The sequence below is a fragment of the Lycium barbarum genome, chromosome 1 (assembly GCF_019175385.1).
Source record: "Lycium barbarum isolate Lr01 chromosome 1, ASM1917538v2, whole genome shotgun sequence".
Classification (NCBI taxonomy): Eukaryota; Viridiplantae; Streptophyta; class Magnoliopsida; order Solanales; family Solanaceae; genus Lycium; species Lycium barbarum.
In genome coordinates, this window is record NC_083337.1 from 163,666,798 (window position 1) to 163,678,636 (window position 11,839).

An 11,839-nucleotide genomic window follows, 5' to 3' on the forward strand; every position below is an offset into this window, starting at 1 on the left:
CTTCTATTTTGGGAAAAGGGCTAAAAATATCTTCCGTTATAAATTTGGATCAAAAATACCTCTCCCGTCATTAAAGTTTTCAAATATACCCCTATCTTAACGGAAATCCCCGAAAATAACCTGATTTTATTTTTAAACGCGCTCCATTTAAACCTGACCCAATTACATAAAATAACATACTAAAATCTAAGATACTTAAACCTAATTATAAAAAGTTGATTTTTTTCTTCTTTGGGCACTTTACAATCCTAAAAACGATGATGCCGAACCAAAAATTTACAGTGTGGGAGAAGGTGTGCCTAAATTTTGGCACCCCTTTAGCGCAAGAAATTCTTGCGTTAAAGGAGTTAACCGGACATTATGGTTAACTCCTTTAACACAATAATTATGGCGTTAAAGGTACTTCAGTCAATATTTCTTAAAAGATGCTTTCGTCACTTTTTTTTTTTTTTTTTTTTTGGTCATTTAGGTTTTGGACTCTCTATTGCCAATGAATAAAAGGGAATAGCATCGATCAATCATTTTTTTGTTACACGTAGATGAAATTAAAACATACATTATAATCCATAAAATACATGGAAATTTTACTGAATTAAATCATTGATTTCATATGATTTAATCTTTCATATGTAAAAAGTAAGTTGCTAACAATTGCAATGACAAACATGTGTGTTCCCAACTGGTCTGCAGGTGCCCCATTTAACACATGAGTAAAAGGTGCATAATTAAAAACATTTGCCATTTCTACGTCTATCATCATCTACTCCCGGTTTACATTCACCAAGCTCAGGGTGATCTTTGCACTCACAACTTGAACCACGAGGTGCGACCCGGTTAATTGCAGGCTCGACCGAATCCAATTGTATACAGGGGCGGAGCTACAGGGGTGCGAGGGGTGGCAACCGAACCCCCTTCGTCGGAAAATTGCACTATATATACTGCGAATTTTTTTATTCATGTACAAATATTATTTTTGCATTCCCTTAACAAATGGAGATTGTGGATCAGTGGATAAGGTGCCTGTGATTGAGCTCGCGGTCATGGGTTCGATTCTCGGCAATGATACATTTTTTTACTTTTTTCATCCAGTCGGCCAGTCCCTTAAAAAAAAAAAACGACGTCACTTTATTTATTATTATTATTATTAAAAAAATGTGGGCCATTTGGCTGAGATATAGAATCCCTAATTTCAAAAGTGTTAACATTGTTCATTTGTTCTACTGACTACTGCGCCTCCAACTCTGTCATTTCTTCTTGGCCCATGGCTTCCAAATCCAATTCCAAGGCATTTCTTTTTTTTCCCTCTTTTTTTTTTTAACCATACTCAAAATCACAATAAATCCATTATTGTTTCTTGTTAGTTGTTAATCAACCCATTTTGTGAAATGGGTAGCTGACCCATTTTCCATCCATGAACCCCAAGCCTTGATTGTTTTAATTTTTAAATGTTGTTTGTTTGCAAAATTGGTCTTCTAGATATTTATTTTTAGCTAATAAAATAATCAAAGTACGTGGACAATGTTATGATAAATCAATTGTTAATTTAGCTAAATCAATTGTTAATTTACTTGCTCAACATTCCTTGAGTCTTTCTTATGTACGTGGACAATGTTATGATGGGGCAAGTAATATGCAAGGTAGAATCAATGGCCTTAAAATGTTGATTAAGCAAGAAAGTAGATCGGCTCATTCTGTTCATTGCTTTGCTCATCAACTTCAACTAAGTCTTGTTGCGGTTTCTAAAAAGTGTGTTGAAGTGGGGGAACTTGTACTATTGGTTTCAAGTATTTTGAATATGTTGGGAGCTTCTTTTAAACGCATGGATGAATATCGAGAATCTCAAAAGAAAAGAGTTCAAGAGGCATTAGATATGGGTGAACTTGAAAATGGTAGAGGCTTGCATCAAGAATTTGGTCTTACTAGAGCTTGTGATACTCGTTGGGGATCCCACTACAAATCTTTTAGTAACTTTATTCTTATGTTTGGTTCAATTGTTGATGTACTTAATGATATTGTTGTTGATTCACATTGTCCAGATGAAAGTGCCAAGGCAATGGGATTTCTCAGAGCATGTCAAACATTTGATGTTGCATTCATATTGCATTTGATGAGAGATATTTTAGCAATCACAGATGAGCTTAACAAATGCTTACAGAAAAAAGAGCAAGATATCGTATATGCCATGCTACTTGTTCAAGTAGCAAAGAAAAGGTTGCAAAAGTTAAGGGAGGAAGAATGGGGTTCGCTTATTGATAAAGTATCTAAATTTTGTATCAAGTATCAAATTTTGATACCTAAGTTAGATGAGTCGTACTTTACCTCTTTGAGATCACGGCGTAAACTTGCTGGTTGTACTATCTCACACCATTATTACGTTGAAGTGTTTTGCAAAGTTATTGATTGGCAAATTCAAGAGCTTTCTTATCGTTTTGATGAAGTAACGACTGATTTGCTTCATGGAATTGCTTGTTTAAATCCAATTGACTCATTTTCTAGTTTTGATCTCAGGAAAATAATGAGAATGGCTGAACATTATCCTGATGACTTTGATGAATTTAGTATGGGGGTTCTTGAGAATCAACTTGCGAGTTACATTATTGATGTTCGTGATCTTGATGAAAGGTTCTCCGATCTAAAAGGACTTTGTGATCTTTCAAAAAGATTAGTTCAGACAAAGAAGCATTCAAACTACCCTCTTGTATTCCTCTTAGTGAAACTTGCCTTGCTCTTGCCAGTTGCCACTGTATCCGTTGAAAGAATTTTTTCGGCAATGAAGTTTATCAAGAATGGCTTGCGGAGTCGAATGAATGAGAGTTATTTTAGTGGTTGCTTGGTGCCTTATGTAGAAAAAGATGTGTTTAATAGGATCTCTAATGATGTTATTATAAAAACATTTCAAGGAATGAAACCTCGTCGTGTACAGTTATAGTAATATACTTGCACTTTCAATAGAGAATTGTGTTTGTTTTGATTTCTTCGCGTGTTTATTTTTTAATTTTCTTGAATCCCCTTATCAAATATTCTGGTTCCGCCCCTGATTGTATATGTCCAAATTCTGTATTTATTTAAAAATTCAATAAATATGGAGTATAAAAATTAAATTCAGAACATAATTATTAACACATGATATCGTTATTCTAAACTTTAGAATCCATAAAGCTCAAATCTTGACTCCGCTTCTACCGGAAACTTACTATTGCATTCTTCATAATAATTTTTTTTTTTGTTATAACAATGCGAAGAACTTGTGCTTAAAAAAATTATCGATAAAAATTATTTCAAGTTACTATTAAATGATTTTCGAATCTTTGTATATTGTGTAGTTTTACATTTCTCAAACATAACAAGCTTAAAACATTGAGAAAAGAAATTATTTAAAAGAAAAATCATATCAAATTACCTATAAGAAGTAGAAAAAATGCAAATCGAAGAACCGAAACTCCCTTGTTAGCCATGCTTTTGTAGAAACAATATTATGGAATAATGTCAAGTCTTGATAAAAATATTGATTATTTATAATGTAAAAATGGCAAATCGTCTTTAATTTTGAGATTGTATGTATCTCTACTAAGATTATTATTCATAACTGATTCTTTTGTGATATGCACCATTGGTATATGTACTCTTTTATGATTTATACCTTATTCTTTTTTCTTTTGTGATTTCCACCCTATTCTCTTTATTTTCTTGCAAAACATTAAAAAACATTCTCCAAACTATTTCACGAGGGCAAACTAGGAAACTTAAATAATTGTATGATATCAAACTAAAGAAGTATTATAGTCCACAGAACTATTATATCCGGATAAATCAAATTAAGAACCTGGAAAATAAAATTAAAAATGAAATAATTTAAAATATAATTAATTTCTCTTTTCCATATTTTTTGCAAAATAGGCCTTACGGATTTACTATAGATATTTTCATGGGGAATTTCTTGCTAAATCTTTCGCAAAAAAAAAAATCATTTATTTCATGAATATTCACCAAAAGTTTCTGATGAACTTTTTAGTATTTATTGTGATATATCCACATGTAATTTATATGTGGATTTAAAATTATCGGGTAATTTACCTAGGAATTTTAAAATCCAACAATAATAAAATACCCTGGGTAATTCCAAGTATGGTCTAGTGTATATGCAAACTTTACCATTATCCTAGGAGGTAGAGAGGTTGTTTTTGAAATAGTGATTTTAGTCCTTCGGTTATTACTTAATTCTGTTTTGGTCCCTATGTTATTCGTCTGACCATATTTAACCTTTAGTTAAACCAATCTTGCATTTTTAGTCCTTGAGGATAACTAAACTAATAGTACTAATAAAACTTAACACCAGAATAATTAATTATGAAAAACAAAAATGAAAAAGCAAATTAAAAAAACAGTAGATGTATTCAGACCTTATTTTCCACTTTTAATGTGCTACTGTAACCTATCCATTGGTACGCTGAGATAAGTGCGATTTCCTTTACCTCCTCAGTGCTTCGTATTTTTTATTTGTTGTCCACACATTCGGATTATTTTGCTATAGAGAAGTTTAGATGTTGCTTGTGACTTACTATTTTTTTTTACTTCTTCAGTGCACCATACTTATTATTTATTGTCCACACTTTCTCACTATTTTGGTATAGAGAAGTTTAGACGCTGCTTGTGACTTACTATTTTCTTTACTTTTTCAGCGTTCCATACTTATTATTTGTTGTCAACATATTCTGACTATTTTCCTCAAAATGGTTTCTAGTGGCAGATAGATATATTAAGAGTTCAAATGAAGATGGTTTGAGACTCTTGAAATGGACTTGCATCACTTCAAAAGGCACATTATATTTTGAGAGTTCAAATGAAAGATGATTTGAGACTGTCCAAGGTGGACTTCCATCAACTTATTGAAAAACATACTACCTACTAAGAGGCATGTGATCTTTGTTGTAAAAGTAGTGCATGGACTAACTCTATCTTTGAAGACATAAAGGCGTAAACTTGCTCAGCATCAGCAACATGTACTGTTGTCAATTTTATTTGTCCCCTTTTTATACAATATAACAACTGTATGTTGGATATCTAGAATATCTAATATGTTTTTATTGCAGTTCTTTATGTTTGAGAAAATGTATACTTTTATAAAATGTTTTTAGCTTAGTTAAGAATATGTGTAAGAAGTCAAGTAGATAAACATGGAAGTTCACTTTGAAAAGAACTACTTAAACTTTCTTCTGTCAAAATCTTTTGACTTTACTATCTTGATATGAATATGCGATCGTGCAAGAAATGAAGTTGATACACTCAGCAAGAACTTGCCCTGACTATTTTTGGTTGGTGTGTCCTCTTTTCAATAATTTTCAGGAACAAAATATAGTAACGTTCGGGCGTTGGGAATCAGATATGTGCAAAGAGTTGAAGTTTGATGTGTTCCCCATTGGCTCATTGGATAATCCAGAAATTGTGACATCACTGAACTATGAATGATAAGGCTATAAAAGCATAATCTTCCTAAACACTTCTTGAGCATCTTTCTTTTCTTCTTCGTTTTTTTATTATCTTTCAGCTGCAAGTTGTTTCAAATTGTGTACATTTGATGTATTTTCTTTTATCGATAATTTGATATTGTATATAGTTTGATGACGCTTGAATGAATAGACTTCGCTTCTAAGTGATACCTTATCTCTTCCACTAATACAGATGCTTTAATGAATAGACTTCGCTTCTAAATGATACCTCATCTCTTCCACTAATACATGCACATAAATTTTAAGTTGATTCCCTGAAATATGTTGAAGTTGTGCATATAGAGCTGAATAATTTCCAGCAATACTTTGTTCACAATAATCTTACTCATTCCTTCCTAGTTCTAATACAAATGGTCCAACATATAAGCTATAACAATGAATTGCCTCAATCTATTTTTAGGGATAGAGTCTTATTCAAACTTTATACTTGGCGTGTTCATTTTTTAAGGTTAGTCATTTAATATGTTATAATTAATACTATAATTCAAATTTGATATGCTTTTGATAATTTTAGTAATTTTTCTTACACTTCCACAAACTCACACGTATATGCTCTCGGTCGTAAATAATATTGTCTAAATTGATCCTGTTTAACAATTATAACACATATTCTAATATGCCTCTATCGATTGAGTTTCAAAAGTAAGAAAACATGAAAATATTTAAATAAAGAATATATTACTTTGAGAAAAGTATTTTGGTCTAATACGAAAAAAAAGATACACACACGCAATTTGATTCTCTTTTTAAATTTTTCTTATTTTTCACTCAAGTGATTTCTTCAATATTTCTAGTATTCAGTCACCATTTCTTTAGAAAACCTGAAAAAATCTCCGTCTATGTCAACTTTATAAATGTTTTAAAATAAATTAACTTAATCTCCTTGGCGTTACGCTTTTTTTGAGAAACATTGTACTCTTATTTACTCTTCTTACGATTTTCTTTCAGTTAACTTAAGAAATTATGAGTTAAGCAATTATTTTCTCTATAATTGCTATCATAAAAAAGGTTTTACCTTAACTTGTGGTTTTTGCATTTTCATATTTCTATCCCATATAATTGAGGGTCAATTTGACCTTTTGAAATCCTGCAACAATTGGCTTATTGACTTTGAGGTCAAGTCGGTTTATGTGTTCCACTCAAAAATTGAAATTATTGTTTCTCAAATTAAAAGGTGAAAGATATTAAGTTGAATTTACTCTGTAATCCTTGCAAAATATGAAATTCCTAGTTATTAATATTTTCTAATGAACTAGTTATACGAAAAGATGATACTTAAACTGAAATACAATGAATACTATTATTGCATTGCTGTGTACATAAGCATCTTCGGTTCGATGTTTGTTCTGCCTCAAACTGAATATGAAGTGTATGATAGAAATAAAAATGAGGTTAATAGAACTTTTGTTCCTTTAGTTCTTGGCAAATTCTAGTTTTAATCAGTATGATATCTGATTAAGCACATCTATCATCAATTACTTGAAATATGTATTTTTGATTCCCTTATTTATGAAGATTCACAATTTCTCAAATTAATTGGTTTTCCGTTTAATTTCCACGTGTTATGTTGAAATTGAACTTTTAATCCATAATTTGATGGTGATATACTTTTAAAATAGCTTAATATAAAATATTTAAAAAGGAGTAAATATACATATTTTAATTAATTTAAAAATTAATTATGATGAGTCATATATCACAAAAATCAGGATTGATTAATTGTGGACCAAAAGAGAATATAAAGTCATGTATACCTTGGCCTGAAGTACTGTAGTTGGATAAAAAGATGGGAAAGGGTAAAAAATACATTTCTATTTTGGGAAAAGGGCTAAAAATATCTTCCGTTACAAATTTGGATAAAAAATACCCCTCCCGTCATTAAAGTTTTCAAATATACCCCTATCTTAACGGAAATCCCCGAAAATAACCTAAGTTTATTTTTAAACGCGCTCCATTTAAACCTGACCCAATTACATAAAATAACATACTAAAATCTAAGATACTTAAACCTAATTATAAAAAGTTGATTTTTTTTTTTACTTTGGGCACTTTACAATCCTAAAAACGATGATGCCGAACCAAAAATTTACTTAGTGTGGGAGAAGGTGTGCCTAAATTTTGGCACCCCTTTAGCACAAGAAATTCTTGCGTTAAAGGAGTTAACCGGACATTATGGTTAACTCCTTTAACACAATAATTATGGCGTTAAAGGTACTTCAGTCAATATTTCTTATAAGATGCTTTCGTCACTTTTGTCTTTTTTTTTTTTTTGGTCATTTAGGTTTTGGACTCTCTATTGCCAATGAATAAAAGGATATAACATCGATCAATCATTTTTTTGTTACACGTAGATGAAATTAAAACATACATTATAATCCATAAAATACATGGAAATTTTACTGAATTAAATCATTGATTTCATATGATTTAATCCTTCATATGTAAAAAGTAAGTTGCTAACAATTGCAATGATAGACCTGTGAGTTCCCAATTGGTCTGCAAGAGCCCCTTTTAACACATGAGTAAAAGTTGCAGAATTCAAAACATTTGCCATTTTTACTGCTATCATCATCGTCTCCAGGTTTACATTCACCAAGCTCCGGGTGATCTTTGCAGTCACAATTACTTACACCACGAGGTGCAGCCTAGTTAATTGCGGGTTCGGCTGAACCCAATTGTATTTGTCCATGTCCTGTATTTTTATTAAGAATTTCAGTAAATATGGAGTATAAAAATCAATTAGAACTCAATTATTAACACATGATATCGTTATTCTAAATTTAAGAACTAATAAAGCTCAAAGCTTGACTCCACTTTTGCCTAGAAGCTTACAATTGCAACCTTCATAATAACAAACTTTTTATTATAACAATGTGAAGAACTTACACATAAAATAAAATTTTCAACAAATTTATTTCAAATTACTATTAAATGGTTTTCGTGTCTCTGTATGTTAGTGCATAAAATTTTACATTTCTCAAACATAACCAACTTAAAACATTGAGGAAAGAAGTTATTTAAAATAAAACTCATATCAATTTACCTATAAGAAGTAGAAAAAACGCAAAACGAAGAACCGGAACTCCCTTGTTAGCCATGCTTTTGTAGAAACAATATTATGGATTAATGCCAATCTTGGCCAAAAAAATATTGATTATTTATAATGGAAAAATGGAAAAAGGCCTTTAATTTTGATATTGTATGTATATGTACTAAGATTATTATCATCCATAACTAAGCTTTTTGCGATTTGCACCCCTTACAGAGGTACTCTTTTATGATTTACGCCCTATTATTTTTTCTTTTTACAATTTACACCCTAATCTCTTTATTTTCTTGTGAAACCATAATAAAAATTCTTCTAAATATTTCACGATTTGCACACCTTACATAGCTACCGTTAGCTTAGGGACTAAACTAATTGAAGGCTAGATGGCAAGGCGATTAATACAGGGACCAAAAATGGAATTAAGTTCTAACTTGAGGGCTAAAATCACTATTTTTCCTAGCAATACTAATAGTAAAGAATTAAAAAGTTTACAAAGGATTAAACAGTAAATTCAACTTAATCTCTTTCACCTTTTGAATTTGAGAAACAATAATTTCAGTTTTTGAGTGGAACACATGAACTCACTTGACTTCAAAGTCAATAAGCCAATTGTTGCAGGATTTTTGAAAGGTCAAAATTGACCCTTAATTATAAGGATTAGAAATAAAATATTAATATACAAAAACCACAAGTTAAGGTAAAACCTTTATGATAGCAATTATAGAGTACTACACTAAAAAGAAGGATTAGAGTATATCACAATTTGAACTTAAGGAAAATATTGCTTAAATCATAATTGCTTGAAGTTAGCTGAAAGAAAACCTTAAGAAGAGAAAATAAATGTATAATGTTTCTCAAAAAAGCTAAACGCCAAGGGGATTAAGTTAATTTACTTTAAAACATTTATAAAGTTGACATACAAGGAAATCTTTTTAGGTTGTCTAGAGAAATTGTGATTGAATACTAGAAATTATGAAGATATCACTTGAGTGCAAAATAAAAAAAAATAAAAAATGAACCCCATTTTGAGTGTGTGTGTGTGTATTTCTTTTCTTAGACCAAAATACTTTTATCAAAGTAATGCATTCTTTATTCAAATGCTTTCATGTTTTCTTCTTTTCGAAACGCAATCAGCAGAGGCAAATTAGAATGTGTTAATGGCTAAACTAGTTCAATTTAGACAATATTTTTTGCGACTAAGAGCCTATATGCATGTCGTGTGTGCTTGTGAAAGTGTGAGGAAAATTACTAAAACTATAAAAACATATTAAAATCTGAATTCATAATTTTAAATATATTACGTATTAAATTATTAAAAAATTTAAAAGTGAACACACCAAGTATATATTTTGAATAATAGTCTGTTTGGCCAAGCTTCTAAAATCAGCTTATTTTGAAAAGTACTTTTTAAAAAAATATTTTTGATGAGAAACGGTTTGTGTATGACCAATTAATTTAAAAGACACTTTTGAGCAACAATTAGTACTTGACCAACTATTAAAAGTGCTTCTAAGTGTATTTTTTTCAAAAGCGATTTAAAAAAAATGCTTCTGGTAAAAACTATTTTTTTTAGCTTTTGAAAAACTACTTCTGCTACTCTCCAAAAGCGTTTTTTTCTCTCAAAAGCTTGGCCAAACAAATCATTTTTCTAAAATAAGTATTTTTTGATAAAAATAAGCTTGGCCAAACAGGCTATAAAACTCTAGCCCCGGGAAATAGAGGGGAATTCATTATTATAGCTTGTAAGTTAGACCATTTGTAAATAACTCCACCGATCACGGCTACTTCACGCATTCTGAGTAACTTGATATAATCTACATTAAATAAGCTCCTTCGAGTTTGCATTTAAAGGTTTGATATGTGATTTTTCTTGGTGACCTTATTGTCACATATTAATTTGTATGAATATATACCAACTATTAGCTTCTTCAATTCTTCATCTAATAGATTTAATGGGAAAAGGTCCAATTTTTCATTCAATTTTTGTGAAACTAGATGTCTAGCTTCGGTTGCCAATGAATAAAAGGAAATAACGTCGATCAACCTTTTTTTTTATTACGCATACATCAAATTAAAACATAAATTATCATTTAACCAAATAGAAATTTTACTAAATTAGATCATTGATTTCTATCATTTAACTTTTATATGTTAAAAGGAAGTTGCTAACAATTGCAATGACAGACATGTGTTTTCGTCTGCAAGTGCCCCATTTAACACATGAGCAAAATACATAACATTTGCTATTTTTGTCTCAATTATCATCTTCACCAGATTTACATTTACCAAGCTAAGGGTAATCTTTGCAGAAAATATACACAAAATTTAAACTTAGGATCCAATTACTGATGCATGATGTCGTTCTTCTAAACTTTAGAAGAATGATAAAGCTCAAATCGTGACTCCGCTTCTGCCTGAAAACTTACTATTGCAAGATTCATAACAACACATTTTTTATTGAAACAATGTGCAGAACTTACACATAAATAAAATTATCAATAAATCTATTGCAAATTACTATTAAATGATTTTCGAATGTTTGTATGTTGTGCATAAATTTTACATTTGACATAATCAGCTTAAAACATTGAGAAAAGAAATTATTTATAAGAAAACTCATATCAAATTACCTAGAAGTAGGAATAACGCGAAAAGAAGAGCTGAAACTCCCTTGTTAGCCATGCTTATGCAGAAACAATATTATAGATTAATGGCAAGTCTTGATGAAAACATTGATTATTTATAAGACACGCTCCCAAAAAAAAAATCCCTTTGTAAGAAATGACAAAAGGTCTTTAATTTTGATACTATGTGTATACATACTAAGATTATTATCATCGATAATTGAGTTCTTTGTGATTTGCATTCCTGACATATGGACTCTTTTATGATTTACACCATATTCTATATATATTCTTTTTAACTATTTACACCCTAATCTCTTCATTTTTTTGCAAAACCATAAAAAACATTTCTTCTAACTATTTTATGAGGGCAAATTAGGGAAGACCAAAGTAATTGTATAATACTCCGTATAAAAATGAAAAAAGTATTATATGCCACAGAACTATTAAAGTTGGATAGATCAAATTAAGAACCTTAAAAATGAAACAATTTAAAATATAATTAATTTTTTCCATAAATCTTTGCATAATATTCCCTACGGATTCACCAGTGATATTTCCATGGCGAATTACTTGCTTATTTTATTTCAACCCGCCCCGCCCCGCCCCGCCCCGCCCCGCACGCCACCTGCATATGTCTAAACCATAAACAGAGCAGC

At 30.5% G+C, this 11,839-nt stretch overlaps 1 protein-coding gene across 1 annotated transcript; it reads left to right on the forward strand.

Annotated features, from left to right (window-relative positions):
• Window positions 1-1,630: 1,630 nt before the first annotated feature.
• On the forward strand, window positions 1,631-2,929 carry LOC132617451 (uncharacterized). The gene has a single exon (XM_060332451.1). It carries the CDS (start codon window positions 1,631-1,633, stop codon window positions 2,927-2,929), a length of 1,299 nt encoding a protein of 432 aa, XP_060188434.1.
• Window positions 2,930-11,839: the final 8,910 nt, after the last annotated feature.

Excerpts from the sequence above, each read along its gene's own strand:
- LOC132617451 (XM_060332451.1), top strand. The coding sequence starts at position 1,631 with ATGCAAGGTAGAATCAATGGCCTTAAAATGTTGATTAAGCAAGAAAGT.